Source organism: Rhincodon typus, chromosome 7, assembly GCF_021869965.1.
Source record: "Rhincodon typus isolate 14 chromosome 7, sRhiTyp1.1, whole genome shotgun sequence".
Taxonomy (NCBI): Eukaryota; Metazoa; Chordata; class Chondrichthyes; order Orectolobiformes; family Rhincodontidae; genus Rhincodon; species Rhincodon typus.
Window position 1 is genome coordinate 10160509 of NC_063338.1, and position 20717 is coordinate 10181225.

Consider the following 20717-nt stretch of genomic DNA (forward strand, 5'->3'; position numbering starts at 1 on the left):
GGAGGTGAGAAGGGGCCAGAGGGTAGGAGATCCCAACGTTTTGCAAAGGTGGCTTAAATCCTGACGAGTTGTTAATTTTCTGGGAGGCACAGAGTCTGTCTAAAACTGTTTGAAAGCCATAAAGGAATATGAAGATTTTGTACAATCACTTTTGTTCAATAAATCTTGTTAGTGGGTAGAAATCAAAAATCACCTTTTAAGAATCTAAATGACACCATTCTTAAAAGCAATTAAAAATTTATAGAGTGGGGAAGGTTTGCTTAACAATTAACATAATCTATAGGGACCTCATTAACACTCCAGGAAGTGGCCATTATTTGAACTCAAGCTGGTAAATAATTTCATAACTCAATAGGCTACAAATAGCCTTTTTCTTCCATACAAGATTTTTAATTTGCCTATAACACCTACGAGGACAGAAGTATTTCCTCTTTTAATAGAATCGTAACTTATTCCAGATCTTAATTACTTTCGATATTGTGTTTCAATGTCACATTTGGACAGTTAGTCTTGCAAATGTATCATACACGGGCCTAAATGTACCAGGTTCATTCCCAACCTGTGCTAGATCCATTAACCTACCACATTGTGAGGAGTCTTAACACTGTATGCTGGGAAGATAGCTCCCCTCCACAGGCTGACATTCCCAATGCAGTACTGAGGGAAGGCTGCACTATTCCAGGGTGCTGGATGAGGCTTTAAGTCTTGTTCAACTAGATCATAGAATCCTTACAGTGTGGAAGCAGGCCATTCCACCCATCTAATCCACATTGACTGTCTGAAGAGCATCCCACCCTTGCCTACTACCCCCCCCCCCCCCCCCCTTCTATCCCTGTAACCCTGTAACCCTGCATTCCCCATGGCTAATCCACCTAGTCTGTACATCTTTGGACTGTGGGAGGAAACCGGAGCACCCGGAGGAAACCCACACAGACACAGGGAGAATGTGCAAATTCCACACAGACAGTCACCCGAGACTGGAATTGAACCTGGGTCCCTGGCGTTGTGAGGCAGCAGTGCTAACCACTGAGCCATGGTATGTTAAATATCGAGCAGAGAATTTTACCGTTGTATTGCCCCAAATTCCTCCTTCCATGTCACAAGCAACATCAGATTGCTTTCTGTGTTTGTCTTCATTTGTGGGCCGTGCAAAACGGCTGCTGCATTTGCCTACACAGTGGTGACTGCACTTTTAAATTACATAGGCATTCTTTATTCTTTATTCATTCACGGGATGAGGGTGTCACTGGCCGGGCAGCATTTATTGCCCATCCCTAGTTGCCCAGAGGGTGGTTGAGAGTCAACCACATTGCTGTGGGTCTGGAGTCACACGTAGGCCAGACCAGGTAAGGATGGCAGTTTCCTTCCCTAAAGGGCATTGGTGAACCAGATGGGGTATTTCCGACAATCAGCAATGGATTCACAGTCATCATCAGATTGTTAATTCCTGGTATTTATTGAATTCAAATTCCACCATCTGCCATTGTGGGATTCAAACCTGTGGCCCCAGAACATTATGTGGGTCTCTGGATTAACAGTCCAGCAATAATACCACGAGGCCATCACCTCCCCTTTGAGGAGTTAGGATGTAAATAAGAATTGTAGGAGCATGAGTGCTGTCCCTTGTTCTACCATTTCATTAAATGATGGCAGATACGAACATGGAAACAAGGAGTAGGAATAGGCCCATTCAGTTCCTCAAACTTGAACTGATTGTAACCTCAAACCTACAATCCCCCATGCGCTGATAACCTGTCACTCACCTTGTTTATTATCTACCTCTGCCTTAAAAATATTAAGTATTCTGCTTCCACCTCCTTTTCAAGAAAAGAGTTCCAAAAGACTCACGACCATCTATGAGAAACAAATTAATCTATTTTCTGTTTTAAATGTGTGACACCTTATACTTAAACAGTAACCCCTAGTTCTAGACTTTGCCACGAAAAGAAACATCTTCACCTCATCTACCCTGCGAAGACACCTCAGGATTTTATGTTTCAATTAAGCCACCACTTACTCTTCTAAACTCCTGCGGACAAAGGCCTAGCCTGTCCAACCTTTTCTTATAAGGCAACCCACTTATTTCAGGTATTAATCTGGAAACACTTCTCTGAACTGTTCCAGTGCCTTTACATCCTTCCTTAAATAAGGTAACCAACACAGCGTTCGCTATTCCAGATGTGGTCTCACCAGTGCCCTGTATAAAAACGAACATAACACCCCTACTTTCACAACATGGATAGGAAGAGGGCTGCAACAAGAATTTAGGATCTTGTTGTAGATTGAAAAGCAGGACCTGAAAGGTTGTAGTCTCTGATTTACACCTGGTGCCATGTGTTTGAGAGTACAACAACAAGTGGATAGAGCAGATGACTGTGTTGCTGAAGAGTTGGGAGCAGTTTGGCCTTTAGCTTCCTGGATCACAGGTTCCAATTCTGGGGAAGGTGGGAGCGGTACAAGTCCTAAAGGTTTTACCTGAACTGGAATGGGGGACTGCTAGTGCTGTTGGTGAGTGTTTCATCTAATTTGGCAAAGGAATGGTATACAAAAGTACAATGGTACATTATACACAGACAAGTATAGAGGGAAAAAAACAACTCAATTCAGCAGGCAATCGAGTTAAACACATGGGAGCTTGGCAAAGCTGGTTGGCATTTATTTTAATGCCAGGAGTCTTGTGAATAAGGCAGATGGTTTGAGGATGTTAATGAACACAGGGGATATGATATCATTGTTATCACAGAGATGTGGTTGAGTGACGGGCAGGACTGGCAGCTCAATATGCCAGGGTATTGAATGTTCAGGTGAGACAGGCAGTGGGAAGGGTGTAAAAGAGTTGTTGTCTCAATATTGATCAAGGAGTCAATTACTGCAACCCATCCCCCACCCCTAGTCAAGAAGAGATAGAAGGACAGGTATGTGGGCAAATCTTACAGAAGCGTAAGGATAACAGGATAACAAGAGGGGATTTCAACTTCCCCAATATTAACTGGGATAAACAAAGTGTGAAATGCTTAGAGAGAGTGGAATTCTGTATCCAGGAGAGCTTTTTAAGTCAGCATGTAGGAAGTTGTACAAGAGACGGAGTGGTGCTGCACCTATTTTTAGGGAACGAAACCAGGCAAGTGCAAGTGAGAGAGCATTTTGGTAATAGTGACCATAACTAAGAAAGATTTAAGGTATTGCTGGAAAAGGACCAGACTGAAGGTTATGAATTGGGGAAAGCTGATTTTAATAAGATAGGACAGGGTCGTGCCAAAGTGGACTGGAAGCAGCTACTTGTAGGAAAATCTACATCCGGGCAGTGAGATTCTTTCAAAAAGTAAACAGTGAGAATTCGGGGCCAACATGTTCCTGCAAAGATGAAGGGAGGAACCAACGAGTCCAGAGAACCCTGGATGTCAAGGGATGTACAGAATTCGACAAGGAAAGGAAGGGAAGATTGGTCAAGAAGGTAAGTGCCAATATGATCCAGAGCAATTTGGCAAATTGGTTCCAAAACTGGGTCAGTAGCAGGAGAAAGAGAGTGATGGCTGAAGAGTATTTTAGTGATTCAAAGCCTTTGTCCAGTGGTATACCGCAGGTTTCGATAGTGGGACCTTTGATATTTGTAGTCTAAGTAAATAATCTAGACATGAATGCAGGAGGTATGATCAGTAAGTTTGCAGATAGCAATGAAAAATGATGGTGTGGCAAATAGTGAGGAGAAAAGCCTTAGGCTACCGAACAATATAGACAGGCTGGTGAGACAGGGTGAATAATGGCAAATGGAATTTAATCCTGCAAAGTGTGACGTGACATATTTTGGGAGGACTAACAAAACAAGGGAGTACCTATTGAGTGGTTGGACCCTAAGAGGCACAGAGGATCAGAAGGACCTTGGTGCACAAGTCCATAGACCCTTGAAAGTAGCAGGAGCAAGTTGGTTAAGAAGGCATATGGGATACTTGCCTTTATTACTTAGGGTACTGAGTACAACAGCAAGGAGGTTATGATGGAGCTGTATATAATGTCAGTTAGGCCTTGACTGGAGTACCGTGTGCAGTTCTGGTCGTCACACCATAGGAAGGATGTGATTTAGTACAGAGGGTGCAGATGAGATTCACTTGCATGTTAACTGAAGTGAGATTAGATAGGCTGGGGTTGTTTTCCTTAGAGCAGACAAGGCTGAAGGGAGACCTGATTGAGGAGTTCAAATTATGAGGGACATAGACAGAATAGCTAGGAAGGAACATTTCCCTTTAGTAGAAGGATCAATAACCAGACGGTGTGGACTTAAGGTAAGGGACTGGTGGTTTAGAGGAAATTTGAGGATTTTTTTTCATCCAGTGGGTTGTTGGTATCTGGAACTCAGGGCCTGAAACAATAGTAGAGGCAGGAACCCTCAAGACATTTAAGAAGTCTTTAGATGAGTATAGCATTCGAGGCTATGGGCCAAGTGCTGAGAAATGGGATTAGAGTAGACAGGTACTTGATGACTGACACAGATACAATGGATGGAAGGCCCTCTTTCGATGCTGTAAAACTCAATGATTCTATGATTATCTTTGTATCAGCAAGAAGTTTGGAACCATTTTGAACAGTAAGCTGAATACTCAGCACAATCTTTTTCATAGGATGTGGGCATAGCTGTCAAGACCAGCATTTGCTGTCCATCCCTAATTACTCTTGAACTGAGTGGCTTGCTCAGCTATTTTGGGGGATAGTTAAGTGTCAACATGTAGGTCAGACCAGATAGGGACGGCTTCCCTAAAGGTAAACTAGATGGGAACGGATGTTGATGAAATGATTGGTGATGGTGGCCATCACCAGGATAGCTTTTAATTCCAGATTTGTTCATTGAATTTAAAAGCCGCCTGTTTCCATTGGTGGGATTTGTACCCATCTACCCATGGTATTAGCCTGGGCCTCTAGATATCTAGTCCAGCGAGATTACCAGTAAGTCACTACCCCATCTTAACTCCATCAGCTTTGCTCAGTAAACCTTAGCATAGGAAATAATATGTTTTGAATCAAGCAAGTCCAAATCCTGCTGCCTATTGGTGCATCAGGATCTAAAGAAAGGAGGACTTGCATTTATTTAACACCTCTCACGATTAAAGGAGCCACTGAAGCTAATGAAATTCTTTTATTGTCGTAACATAGGAAGCATAACAATTTGCGATCTGCAAGATCCCACAAAGAGCAATTGATGTTCTGTTTTGGTGATGTCGATTGAGAGGTAAATTATAGGCCAAGTCACTGGAGAGAGATCTTCTTTAAGATAATGTCACAGGGTCTTTAACATTCAGCAGAAAGGAAAGACCAGGCTTTAGTTCGACGTCTCTCACTAGAGACAGCATCTTTGATAGAGATCTCCCTCAAGCATGGGCTTGACTTTTGCGCTGAAGTCTTGCATGGGGACTCGAACTCAGAACCTCCAGCTACTACCAACTGAACCACCTGGACACAAAGGAGGAGACTTGTGTTTCTGATATTAGGTGAGGACAAGGTCAGCTGGAATTCCATTCATGGTAGAGTGACCTTTCTACATTTCACTGCCCCAACTCATGCATGAATTAGGATCAAAGCAGAGTGAGGAACTGGAGAACAGCATTCTGACACTGAGCTGTACCTCAGAACTACAAGAGACATTTGCAAAGCTGGACACTGAACCCTCCTGTTAAAGTTGCATTCATCTGTGGTTACCATCACTGTAATTACAAGGAGCAAAATATAAATAATAAAAATTCCCCTGCTGGTCTGCCACACTGCAGCCCATTTTTCAAGGTTAATAACAAACAGCAAGATTTTTCAATAAGACCTATTACATATTAAAAAAAAAGGCACGTACTTGAGAGCAAGATAAAAATGGTAATTGAATCTCAGTCTAGACGCTGTCTAAAGAGGACTCAAGGTACATCATAAATGCCATTTGGATTCTCCGATTAAATTATTACCTCTTGTGCATCTCAAGCATGCACGGTTAGATATTTGGAAGTACGGTCTTGTAGAAAGCAATAAAACATGTTATGAAGTGTAACACAAGAATGTCAGTTGCAGCACTTGGTCTTTGGGCGTTTGATTACATTAGAAATGGATAGGAAGGGCAATTAGTTTTGATAAGCAGACAGCAGATAAACTCAACAAGCTGAATATTGATCTAAACAAGTTTCTGGGCATGGAGTTGCAATCTGTGACCTGTCTATACCTGTTCCTGTGAGGCAGGTCGCTTACAGCTTAATGCTGCTTCCTCACTGGCCATCCAGTTTGATCCATGTTACTGGCTAGCTGTATGCACACCAGAGATTGGAATAGCATGCAAGGGCATGCGCGTGTGGCACTTAAACTTCCTGCACTTAAAGGCAGTCTGTCCCACCTAAAGGAGGGCTCTAAGAGACTGCTGTTGAATCCCACTGAAGTACTGGCAAACAAAATAGACGGAATTATAGGGGTGAGAGACAGCTTTTCCATCCTGGAGGCCCTTAGCATGGAAGTTGACCTAAGGAGAGAGGCCACATTTTCATAAGTGGCCCAAGATTCCTGAAGGACTGCCCTCCTAAGGGAATAGGAGCAGATCAATTTCCAGAATTTGATCTCAAAAGTTTGGCTACACTGCCACAAGACGTTTAATGACCTGACAAAGGTGATCAAAGTTAGTGAAGGAAATCTCATCCCATTGTAACACTAATCACTCACGCCGTTGAATGCATCACCCCTGTGGCTTTCAGGACTCAAATCTAACATTCAAATATTGCATCTCACACTTATACACCTCTAACCAGTGTTTCCAGCCTCACACCCACCTCTCATTGCCTCCAAGTACCTCCAGCTACAATGCACTTATGCCAAGCAGGGTAGCACAGTGGCTCAGCAGTTAGGACAGCTGCCTCACAGCACTAGGGTGCTGAGTTCAATTCCAGCCTCACATGTCTGTCTGTGTGGAGTTTGCATGTTCTCCCTGTGTCTGCATGGGTTTCCTCCCACAATCCAAAGATGAGCATGTTAGGTGGACTGGCCAAGGGAAATGTGGGGATATTGGAAGAGGTCAGGGTGGAATGCCCTCCAGAGTTGGTCCAGACTCAATATGCCAAATAGCCTCCTCCTGTACTGTAGGGGCTCTATGACTTGAGTGCAACACAATCACTGATATTCCACTGTCACAGGTTTTAATGCCAAGCAATAAGGAGGAGCAGCATAGAACCAATAGGGCAAGCTTTGTGTGTCTATCCCTTTATCTCTGTTCCCTCACATTTATTATCCCCCTAAGTATTTTCAGCTCTGTCACTTACCCTTCGTGCTATGTGCTAATTACTTGCCAAGGACAGAAAAATACCACGAAGCAATAAAAATCCACCACTAAGAAATATGGGATTATTGACCACAGGTGTAGAATGTGCTTTGGTTCACAAGCTTTACATTTGGAGTTGTATGTAAATGGAATGCAAATTGCAGGCAATGCTAGACTGTAACATGTATACATCGGTGTGTGAAGCACTTCTGGCCATTGCAAAATTCACAGACATCCCTCCTGTTATTGGTAAAACTCTGGAGGATCAACTTCATGGAGGGCCTATAGCCTGGCAAGTAGCTGAAAAGCTTGACTTAACCCTTCTTACCTATCACAGAGTCCATGGTGTGAAAGTTTCTGCAGGGATAGGGTTGCCAACTCTGGCTTAATGCAATTCTAAAAGTTGCAACATATAAAAACCCATCTCCAACTTGCTTAGACAATCCAAGCAGCCTTTGTTTCTTACCCCCACTACTTTTAGAAGTAAAACAAAGAAACACAACACACAATAATGATTTTTCTCCTGGCTTTCATGTAACAACATCCAGGAATACCCAAGAGGTTAAAATCCAGCAAATCCTAAATGAGGTTTGAAAAAACATAGCTGCTGAGATAGAGGATATTTGAGCAATTTTCTAACATTTCCTAGATTCTAGAATGGACCCAACAAATTAGAAGTTAGTCAGTGTAGCACCACTATTGAGGGAAAGAGACAAAAGACAAAACAGGGAACCATAGGCCTGTTGGTGTGATATCAGCCATCAGTATAGCACTGGAATCTATTAAGGAAATCCAAACTGGGTACTTTAAAAATCGTTGTCTGATCAGACAAAGTCAGCATAGGGTTCTATGAAATTGTGTTTCACAAATTTATTACACCCATCCAACAATGTAATTTGTTGGGGATTTAAAGGGGAACTGGTAGATGATACCGTATACTTCGATTCTAAAAGGCATTTGATAAAAGTGCCAGACCAAAAGAAATGAAAGGGCTCACGACGTTGGGACTAATATATCAACATGGTTGGGTGATCAGTTTAGGAACAGGTAGCAAAGGGTAGGATTAGACAGCACATTTTCAGGTTGGCTGGCTGTGACTAGTGGAGTGCTGCAAGGATCAGTGCAGGGTGTCCGCTATTTATCTTGTGATAAAGTCAGATTGTGTTCTGAGTATTTGAAGCTGGTGAGTTAGCTGAAAATTGTTATGTAGGCATAGGATGTTCCAATAGTTGCTGTATTCAATTTGCCTAGGAAAAAGGAAGGAACTTGTTGCATGGCTTTTAACAGGTCACTCAAAACAGTTCAAATTTTGATGGGCAGGTAGGTGTTCAAAGACCAAAGTCAGTTTTAGTCAGTTAGTTAGAATCAATCAAGGTAGAAATTTGCTACCTTTGAGCTGTGGGTCAGTCAAGCAGAGAAAGAAAGGCCCTTCATTGAAAAGGTGCTGTTATAGCACACCTCAGGCAGTTAAGGTTTACAGAAAACAGAAACAGCAGACCTGCTGGGTTTTTTCAGCAATTTCTGATTTTGTTTCTGATGCCAGAATCCGCAGTTCTTTGGGTTTTTTCAGAAGTTTGCAGAAACCCTGCAAGTAATCTGGTGCCGCTAAGAGATGGGAGTCAGGATTTAGGAGACGCCTGGGAGTCATCCAAATTAGTGAGGGGTTGGAAGCAGCTCTGTGAATTATTAATAATTCAGAGAGCTGAAATCTGAGGTGAAAGAGCCCAAAAGAAATTACTTAGTGAAACTGAGAAAGATTGAGGTTCAGAGAAATTCAGGGGCAGCAGCTGCAGCTTGTTGAAGTCAAACGTTCAGTAAAGAGCTGAAATTGTGCTGTTATTAGATCCTTGCAAACTGCCTCAGGAATTCTGAAGAAATCAGTTTCAGAAGCAATTGAAATACCCAGACAGAAGCAGTTACTGAAGCATTATGAATTAAAATGGCATTTGTGGGAATTTCATGGTTAGGTCATTCAATGTGAAGAATTAAGATTTTCAATGGGATTCGGTGACCCACAGTATCACTAACAGCAAGGTCGGTTGCTGAGAAATCCTTGCGATCTGTCAGGACCCCTTTTGCTTTTTGATGCGTTCTACACAGCATTTGATCAAAGTTAGTTTGTCATTGTTAATTCTGAATATTAGAATACAAGTTGTGTATATGCTGTACATGTAAATTGTTGTAACTCTTTTAAACTCAGTACAGTATAACTTGTTTGCTCAAAACTGTGGAAGCTTGTGGCTTTATTTGCTTACTAAGTAGCTAGAATCTCAAATGTCATCTCGTTTAAACAAAACATTACTAGCCCATAACTGAATTATCACGAATTGGGATTATAACAAAATTAAAACTATGGTATATGACTCTATGAAACTTTGTTCTTTGTCCTATGTATCTAAGTTTACTGATGATGCAAAGCTAGATGGAAATGCAAGCTTCGAAGATGGAGAGAGGATGCAAAGTGATATAGACAAGTAAGGTGGGCGACAACGTTGTAAGTACAGCAGATAAAATGGAGAAGTGCGGATTATTCATTTTTGTAGAAAATTCGAAAAGCCTAACACTTTTACAAGCACACAACTTGCTAATATTGGTAATTGGAGGGTCTGGTGTGTACTTGTAGAGGAATCAATGTTAGCATCCAGCTAGAGAATACAGTATAATGAGGCCTTGTTACTGTTTTTTTTTTAAAAAAACAAGGTTTTGGTGATACCACAGCTAAGAAAGGATATGCACATGACTGAAGCAGTACAGACAGATCCTTGGGAATGAGAGAGATCCTATAATGAGGTTCAAGTAAATTGGGGCCTATATTCTTTGCTGATTGCAAGAATGAAAAGGTGTACTCATGGAACTTGAAGGAGCTTGAAAGGGCAGGCAGGGGAGTTGTTTCCTTACTTGGAATCTGGAATGAAGAGATAGTTTCAGGACTGAGATTAGGATAAATTTCTTCACTCAAAAGGTTGCAAATTTTTGTAACTGTTGTTGAATAGATAACTTTTGGTAGCTCAAGGAAAAAGAGGATATGGGGAGTAAGTAGTAAAGTTGAAGTATAAAATGAGTCACGATTGCACTAAATGATGGAGCAGGCTTGAAGGACTGGACGAGCTACTTTAGCTTCTCGCTGTTTTTTTTTTTGAGATTAACTTTTTAATTCCTGGAAGTCCATTTTGCCCAACCACGACATCCGATGTTGAGGTAACAAGATGGATAAATCTTCAGTAATGATAGAGCAAAACTCTAAACTATAGCCACAATTCCACACTTTGTCACCTCGCCAGAGACTTAATTCAACTCTTTGCTTCAATCGATTAGGGACAGCATTTGCTTTGCAGATCTGCATTTGAAAATAAAACCACCAACCCTCTAACAGGTCAGGACTCTCTCTGGTGTTCGATTCCACAGCCATTGATACACTACAGAGTGACCGGTTACGGAATGCACCGCCCAAGTACATGGTGTGGTGAAAACTGATTTAATTGTGGCTTTCGGAAAGGTTATCTCAAGGAAAAAAGTTGAGGGACTACAGGAAAGGATAAGGAAGCTGTGCTGTCTAGGATGCTCTTGTTGCTAGCTAGCTTCGACAGAATGGGTCAAATGGTCTCTTTCTAGACTGTAACCATTCCCTGATTCTATTCCAAGTGAGGCGATTTGCAGGGGGTTCAGCTGCAGGGAAAACAGATCAGCAGGGACTAGATCCTTCCCTCATTTTCTTTCAGGGGTGATAGGGAACAAATAACATGCCCTCTCCCCCTCCAAACTGTTGTGGCTGTAGGAGTCAATTGAAAATTTCAAAATAGAGATTAACAGATTTAATTAGGTCAGGGCATTAAGAACTAGGGAGCCAAGGCAGGTAGATGGAGTTAAAACATAGTTCAGTCATTATCTAATGGAATAGCCTACTGCTGTTCCTCTTCTCCTAGCTACAAGTTTCTTTGCAACACTCAATAGGACTGATATCCAGACAACCAAGACTTAAAAGGAAAGAAATGGCAGACATTTCTTCAGGAGAGGTTGCAGCATTGTTTGCATTTTTTTTAATTACGTGTTCATAAATTGCACATCAAAATAAAAAAAACACAAGCCATATATCCCAGGCCGAGCATATTCTACTGTATTCTACACATATTACATTCTTAAATAAAAATGCTCCACATAACAAATTTTGCATAGATATCTTACAATACCAATTTAAAAAAGAATTAGGAAACAGACCAGTAACAAAAATAAATTTTTCTTCTGTTAATAATTTTGTAACATTAACATACTACCATCATATAATACAAAGAATGTTTTTCCTTAAGACTCTTTGTACAGCAAAACTGAAACAGCAGAACAGAAAAGAACAAAAAGAGGTAAGAAGAAAGAAAAAACAAACAATACCCAAAATTTTCAGGGGCAAGTGCATGGAACTCTGAGAAGGCCTGAGAAATGGCACCTTCCTCACTCAGTAAACAATCGGTAGAACTTGGGCCTAACAAAGCTGGATGTGGATCCCCAACATCTCAATCCCCCTTTAAACCATCACATACATCATCTGGCCCGTATTAAAATTCCTGGCTAACTGAGCAGTTTTCCATCCCTAGTCCTTTTCAGGCCCAGAGCTGGTTAACTGACCTTCCACATGTTTAAAAAGAACAGCATATGGAAATAAATTGTTGCAAGGCGGGTTTACAAGTGTGAATGACTGGAACTAGCAATTGAGAGAGTGTGCACAGAAAGCTGGCCCCAAATCATGAGAATCTGGGCATAGGAAGCAGACTTTATAGGGCTAACGAGCAGGACTCAGCCCAGTCATGACCAAGAGACTGCATGATAGCCTGCAGAATAAGCCCCAAAACTGAATTTTTGAATTGCCCCTTCCCTTTAGAAAGATATTATCCCCTCTATCACATTTGGGAGGAGTGGAAGCATGTTACAATAGAGGAAGGTTATCTATGAAAACAAGGAGAATGTGCACAAAAGGTAATCTCCCTTGTGAAAGGGTTACCATTAGATAGTCAAAGATAGTCACACCTCCAGGATTGTCCTGGAGTCTTCAGGAATGACAAACTAATCTACTGGACATTGCCATAAGCAATCTTGGAGAAGAATCATTTGTACTCACTTCTACATATCTAGATGCTCTATTTTAAAGTAACTGCCAAATCAGAGGTCAGAAATCCAAACCAATGCCCCTCTTCCTGGATTCTACCTCCTCAACACACAAATAGGGAAAAAAAAATCAAACATAACATTATTACAGAGGAGCACAAAACATGGGGGGGGAGGTGGGAAAAGACGGTTAGGGGTCAGATTGGAGTACATACCCTGTATAGAACAGACCCCTAACCCAGAGCAGAAAAAGAAAAATCACAATTAAACAGCAGAAAGACATGGGGCACATTTGATCCCTTTGGTGGTAATGTGATGCCATGAAGCATGTTGGCCTTGAAGATTTCTATTTCAGCATTCTAAAGGTAAGGCTGTCAGCAATAGGGTCTCCACGGTTACAGTATGCTTGGAGTCACAGTCTAAATCTGAGAAATTTGAGACTAAATACAGGTGGGGTGTTGCGTTGGTTTTTATACACCAATATAGTATTTGCAAACTGTGATTATTAGTTGCAAAAGTCTACTCATTCACCCCAGTTGTTAGTGCAATGGTTTCTCCATTGGCCTTACACCCCCTCTGTTACTCTGGCCACTACCAAAAGGCTGTACCACTTCTCCCTGCGGAAATAGGGGGTGACTACCTAGCTTTCTGGCACCCGTCTCACACAAGACCCCTAGAGTCTGGGCACCAATCTTTCTGAGTGGTGTGGGACAGTTGGACACTGAGGATGGGATGCATCAGGAGCATGAAAGCAGAGCAGTTTCAAGTAGGATGTCTGGGGGAAAAAAAACTAAACCAGACTTGACAACCAAAATTGCCGCATTCCACAACACTGCTCGCTAGAGATTCAAACACACGGAAGACTAGTTGTCTTTTCATTCCAATGGAAGCCCATCACCAGTGAATGTATTATTTCAGAAAACTTCCCAGTCAATGGCCAACCCCACATTAAATGAATTGTATAGGCTCAGTTTCACTCAACCCAAGTCAGCTCTCCAGTAGAAGACTGACCTAGGAATTGGAAATTGCAATCAGGTCTAAAACCATCGCTTTTGCAGTGATGAGCGCAACGCTGCCACAATTACCTTGGGATTCATATCTTTTTTAAGGTCAGGTATGCAGCTACCATCAGGCATGGAGGCCTACATACCAAGCATCTCCCTACATGGGCAGGATGTGACCCAATGCTGTCCAGAGATTGCTGACCTGGAGGTTAAGTATGTCACGATGGTCAAACTGTAGAGCAGGAGTGAAGGCAGAACAAATGCTCAACAAAGCAAGCCCTACAACACCGTGAAAGCTTCCCAGCCTCTCCCATCACTTAGGCTACCGTGAACTATGTGGGAGAACCTAATAACAGCAGAGAGGCAGAGACCAGTCCAAGTGTTGGAGGAACTTTGGAAGCTTTTACAAACATTTTGTTGATAATGATATATGATTTATGTGGGGGGCAGCACTATCATTAGGATAGGCTAATGACATGATGGAATGAACTCTTGCCTCTTAACACCTTGCAGAGTCATACTGGATTCAATTCAAGATCCATAACCAAGAAAGACTAGATAATGAGACACCGTGCTGACATGGAATCCAGAGTTTGCTAATGACTGGAATATTAAGTGATGGAGGCTGGATGAGGAAAATATTGGTACCTCTGTTAATGAGATATTGGCAGTGAATAGCCCGGTCCTCAGCCATATTAAGAGGGAAAGGGCATTCTGGCACAATTAGTACTATCACGATGAAACTTTTTTTCTCAACCAGGAAAACCAAAGAAACACAAATGCTCATCCTTATCCTGATTATCAATCTCCCTTCTCAACCCCATCCCCAGAAAACATTTGTTGTAAAAAATTCAAGATGCAGATTCCGGGTAGTCAATTCACAATGTCTATATTCAGAGATTTCGGGTGTTCTGTCTCATAATGGCAGTGCCCATTCCTCTGGATGTATCTTCATTTTATTGATATTGTGCACTAGATATCGGCAGTCTGGGCACACAGACCTCAATGAACACCAATATCTGAATTCACACCAATTGAACTGACTGGTAATGCACAAAGAAGAAAAATATTCCAAATATGGTGTATAGGTGGTTAACTGGTTGGCATAGAAACTTAAACCCTACCACTTGAGTGGGAATTTTATAGTGACAATAGACTTTGGATAACTCTCATCAAAGTAGCTAGAGCCAATCAAGCAATACAACGAGAACGAAGTGCATTGATCAGTCAGTTCAAACATGATCTGGATAGACCATCTGAAAAGAAAAAAAACTGTTCATGAATGATTAAAAAAACTGCAAGAGGGAGGCGTGAAACTACAACATGACAGGACGTGGAACAGACAGCTCTATTCATCCCTTGATTTCAAACTAGAAGTGTCTGCGATCATCTCCAACACAAGACCTTTCAGTTATTTCTACAAGGACACATTAAGGACATCTTCTTCATCCCAGCTTTATCTCGGGCAATATGTTAATGCTATTTTGGCAGAACATGGCAGGAAAAGAAAGAAAAAAACACAGCAGGACAGAGATAATGCGAGAGAGAGAGAGAGAGAGAGAGAGACACACAATAAATATTCAATCTATACAATATTATAAACATTGGAGTTCTGATTCTCAGATCACTGAGAATGGCAATGAAACAGTTCTAACCATTGTTCATCTGAAACAAAATGATACTTTCAAAACAATATATTATATATATCTATATATAAAACTAGCCTGTATGGATTTATTTGGCTAGTTACAAGTCACCACTGAGCTAGCAGAGTGTAATTTTAAAAAAAAATTGTCAGCGTAATTCCCACCAAAGGACTCTCCCATCCCCCAGTTTTCACCCACCCCACCCCAAACAAAAAGATATGCTACCGAGAACAGACTATGCTGCAAAGGATTAGTAATGGTAAATCAGATGATGATTCACCGAGGTGTATTTTCAACTGTTTGACAGGCACTGTAGCGTCAAACTAATTGACCAGGAGAAGAATGCTGGAGTGCTTCAGAGGAGCTGATTGGAGAGCAAAGTGAAGGTCACGTGGCGCCATGTAGATCGATGCTTCCAAGGATGAGGGATAGCAGCCAGCACGATCGAGGCAAGGGCAAGCATCTACATAAGGCACAATTCTCAATGCATCAGGGCCTGGTCGTACATTCACCGCTTAGACAGAGAGTGCACAGTGTTGGGTTGCGTTGATTTTCCCTTCCGAGACCCTGGTAAACTGCCAGTAACTGTACCCTGTGCTGTCAATATCAGAAATCAGTGGCAAGTTGACTTGGGGCAACAAAGTAAGCCGGTCAGCAATGAGAGAGCTCATATGTGGTCATCTGGTGTCCAAGTACAGCTACTGATGCGAAATAGATTTACTCTTAAACACTTGTGCGATTTGGAGAGACAAGACTATCTCATTTATCCCATGTAAAATAAATTACTTATTAAATCTTACCTGCTTCAACACATTCTTTTTCTCCTTCAACTGCACCCATCTCCCCAACTCCTCAGCATCAAATTTCCCTCTTCCTTGCATTAAAAGCTGCCAGCTCAGGGTGCCTTTCCTCTAGTTTAGGCCATATCTACCACACTTGCCTGGTTAATGCTGTCCCTCAATTCATTAGAGGGAAGTATGAAAGTCCATATTCTTGTCCCACCACTTCCCAGCTGTAGAAAACCCCATTTCCAAGATACAGGGCCACTTCATTCAATTGAGAAGAGACTGTGGAAACAAGGTTGGAACAACAGACCATGTTGATTAAAGGATTTGCCATAGATGCACAGATTGTCCATGGTCTAACTCCCATACAAGCTTGAATCTCAAATATGAAAATTATCAGGCTTCTTTCTACAAGTCACCTTCCCCAAATTCTCACATGACATAACCAGAACACAGTGCACCTTCAATACAATGGCGTCAGGGTCAACTCTACAAGAAGTTGCATAGACATGGGTAAGTCAGACATTTGCATGGCCAAGGGTGGGTCAAACGGTGAAAGGCCTCAATCAGGCATCAAAACAGATGAGCAAGCTGAAAGTCACACTGAGAAAGTCAGTCTAGCACAAATCTACAGGAAGCTGCATATCAGACCATGAGTTCTTCCAACCATCAGAACTCAGCATGAAACAAACTTACTAAACTACCACTGGACATGAGTGGAATCACCAAGTTGTGTCACTGTGAAAATGCTCATTAAATAAATAATCTTTTAAAAAGGAAGAGAGAGAAAGTGGTGCTCTTCATTGTCAGAAGTCTGTCCCAATCTTTGGTTTGTCTCGTTGGCCATGAACAGTGCGTTGAGAGAAGACAAGGCAGTCAGCTGGAGGGCGGCTTAGCTTGGCACTCCTTGGCATTGGCTAGACAACGAGGCCAGTAAAAAGACTCCCTCCAGAGCTACAGCGAGGGATAAAAGGCCGATAAAGTGATTTGACCGTGTCGACCCGTATGTATCTCAAGAGCTCAGAATTATTTCATAGCATTGCAGCTGGGAAGAACACATGAATATCTGAATGGGAGGAGAGTGATTTCACCAACTTTAAACTAAATTCACCTAGTTACCATTACAATAGGCCCTCAATCTGCATGGAGGGTCAATTAGAAATTGTCATTTACAAACCAATTGTTTACAGTCAAGCTGACGTGGAGTTACAATCCTCCCATCAGCCTTTTCAGCAAAATAAATCCCTCTCCTGCTCCCTCCTCCCTTTCATACCCCGGCCCCAAGCTCAATACAACCCCCCACCCACCCAACCCCTTCCTCCCACCCCACAACCCTGACCCAAGTCTGTGCAGTCAGCCTACTGTGTCAATTTACATCTATCTCAGCCCAGTTCAACACAAACATTTGGGAGGAGCACGTTCGAAGGGGTGGGGATGGTTCAGCCAACTCCCATGAGCCTAGCTGCGGCTGTACTTTGGTCAGCCCAGAATGGTGCCAACAGCCACTGATCCTTCTAAATGTGCAGTGTGTGGGGACAGGCATTGGGTATGCAAGCGAAAGTGGACAGGACGCCGTCAGCAACCATTTGTTTGTATCATTCAAACTTCGTTATACTGGGTGTTCTTTTCGACAAAGGTGCAGGTGTGACTCTGCTGTGTTTAAAAAAAAAAAAAAGCCACTCAGCTGCAACTGCTGAAAAGGCCCACGATGGGTTGGCATTGGGCAAACTTGACGATAACCAGGTTACACATGATAGAAACGCAGAACTGAGTTCTGACCACCATTTCCTTCTCCTTGCAGGCTGTCTCGATTTTTACTTCCCCAAACACCTATTGTCTGAACAGCAGAACACTGACAATGTGGAGATGATCCCGGTGGAAGCTGGACATCCACGAATGGAAGGCCAATTGGCTTGCGAGTAGACCAACTGTTCTCACTGTGAAGGCTTGGAAGGTGGTCTCAAGTTTCTAATCCCCTTTGGTTTCCATGGCAACAGAAATCCAAATGCGATTTAAATCAGTAATCATTTGGCAGTGTCTAACTGACCGATAGACTGGGTAAGGCATAACCAAGATATAGAGTGTGTGTGGGTGTGTATACATCTATAGAGTGTGTGTGTGCGCGCGCAAACATGTATGCACACATGCTCACTGCAACATGGCAACAAGTCGACCACATGTCTGTGTTCTTGAGGAACAGGTCATTTCCCCGCTAACAGTCATGTCATGGTGTTGTGTAGAGTTTGGTTTCTTCTCAAACATGTCTCTTCATGTGAAGAGCGAGGTGATCAGATCGGGAAAAACACCTGGAAACGGGAAGAGAGAAAATTGATCCTGTTAAAATTTAATGCAGCCTAATCATGTCTGTGTCTCACCATCCTACCCAAGCATCCAGGTCCACATAGAAGCCTCGACACACTTCTCCAGATAAAATGCAAACATTTTCTCCCTCTCCCTCAACCAGGGAATTCTTTCCCGTGATTGCTTCATGAAAAGTTTTGTAAACATCGTACATATATCAAAACCAAAAACCGCATGTGAGAGGAACCCAATTCCAACTTTGCATCCTTCAGCAGTGGGAGGAATGTGGAACCTAGGATTCAGGAAAATATTTTAATATTGTACAAAGTGTAACATCTCCCCCGCAATTCCCCCAATTGAGTTACAAGTAAAGAGCAAATTGGAGGCAACTTCATTACATGAACTCTGTGGCTCAGAAGGCGATGGAGGCCAAGTTACTGAATATTTTTAAGGCAAAGGAATCAAAGGTCATTTGGAGTGGGTGGGAACATGAAATTCAAAACAAATGCAGATGAGCCACGATCTCACTGAATGGCAGAGCTGGCTCAAGGGGCTAAGTGGCTTATTTCTACTCACAATTCATTTGCTCAAAGATAGGCCTTCACCTCACAAGGCCTTGGTCTCTTTCTCTCTCTCATATACCTGACTGAACATGGCTCCACAAGTGTCAGATGCCACAGTACAACAGCCTAAACTACTGTGTGTCTCAATGAAGACTGTCAAATTCATGTAATCCTGCCCTCATTGTCCAATGCAGTGGTATCCAACTCAAAGATGGAATCATTGGGAACAGTTTCTGAAGCTGTCACGTAGAATTTGGGTCTAGTTGGCATGGGGTAGGGGAGGCAAAGGCAGAATAATGTTTCACAATTTGTGTTCCAAGCCACAAACCATCAGCCTGAGTCAATGGACAATACTCAGGAGCAGGAAAGTAGATTAATATCCCCAATGTATCTAAATGCAACTCTGCTAACCAGTTACGATGCTAGGAGCATGCCCAATCTGATTGAAATGGTTGTGGTACTTTGGAGAACATAGTTATTAAGAATAATTAAAGAAGCCTCTGAAGCACATCAATAGGTAATGAAGTAGATTTGCAAGAATCCATCCTTTAAACAACACTCACAATCACAAAACAGTTCAAGGTAAGTCCAGGTGAGGACTGTCATTTGGCTCATTATTATCCCCTTTTCCCTAGTCTCCAACCCCATTCCTGAAAGATCCCAAGGTTCTCACAAGAAATTGGACCCGTGCTCCATCATTCGACATGATCACGGCTGACCTTGTCTCAGTTTCGTGTACCTGTCTGCTCCCATACATCTTAATTCCCCGAAATATCAAAAATCTGTCTCTCATTCTTTGCTTTTTCAATGGGAGCATCCATAACTATTTGAGATTTCCAAAGACCTGCATCCTTTGTGTGAAGACATTTCTCATTTCAGTCATAAATGATTGTTCCCTTATCACAAGACTGGGCCCCCGTGTATTAGATTCTCCAGTCAGCAGAAACAACCTTTCAGTGTCCACCCTGTCAAGCTCCTTCAGAATCTTGTATATCAATGAGATCACCCTTCACTCATCTAAACAATAGAGAACATAGGTTCAATTTACTCAGCTTCTATCATAGGGCAATGCTTTCCCTTGTAGTAACCAATTGTTTAAATGGGTGCTGCCTTTATTGCTCTAACTCAGATTTAGTCCAAGTTTCAATCACTCCTTGAGAGAAGGCCAATTTTAGATTTACCATTTGCTGGTATGAATCCGTTGGCCCTTTATCAAGCTTTTCCAACTTACTTTTCGTGTAATTAGCCATATACAGTTTTTCTACATTACTAATGTACCTTAAAGTCCTTCACAGTCACCACTCATATAGTGTCTCCCAAGGAAGATAAGTTCCTAGGTTTTCCACATAACTCTTCACAACCTCCCTGGTACCTGAGTCAACAGTTCAGGACCCAATACTCAAGGTGTGGGTTGGCCAGACCAGTTTGTATGGTTAACAGAATCTCACTCTAACTCAATGTTAGCATGCTCAGTTGGCAGCACTTTTGCCAGAAAGCTGAGAGTTCAAGGTCACAAAAATACACTGCACACCCAAAGCAATACTGAGGGAGTGCTAAGGTGGCAGGATTCCTTGGCGTTGGGACCAGGTTTTGGAGGTTGCTCCTCAATAGGAGCAAGACCAATGTCCTTGTGGCACAACTGACTAATACTGACAGGGGTGTGGCCACCAAGCTATAAAACCGGAAGGGTGGAGAAGCTGCAGAAAGGATTAGGTGAGACAGATAGTGTAAGAGATAGTAAAATATTAGGTGGGGTCAGAATCAGAGGAATGCAATATCATCAAAATAAGGTTTATAGCTATGTAAACACACAAAGTGTTGTATATAAAATTAGTGAGCTGTAGGCACAGAGAGCCAAAGGGGAATATGATGTCGGGGTAAGTATGGGGAATTGGCTCTTAAAAAGGGCGTGACTAGCACCCACTATTCCTGGATACAAATACTTCAGTGTCTTTGCTGAACAAAAGAAAGGAAGAGAGGCTGCAGAATTGTGCAAGGAGATTATTCCAATATTAGAGAATTTTTAGATGGGGCATGAATGAAACTATATGGTT

General features: G+C 42.2%; 1 protein-coding gene across 1 annotated transcript in view; it reads right to left on the minus strand.

Annotated features, from left to right (window-relative positions):
- Positions 1-17137: 17137 nt before the first annotated feature.
- Positions 17138-20717, minus strand: part of LOC109911576 (Krueppel-like factor 7) — a 63783-nt gene continuing 60203 nt past the window's right edge. The window contains exon 4 of the mRNA XM_048599018.1: positions 17138-18105. Coding sequence (XP_048454975.1) covers positions 18054-18105 — 52 coding nt within the window. The 3' untranslated portion in view covers positions 17138-18053. The remainder of the gene's footprint in view (positions 18106-20717) is intronic.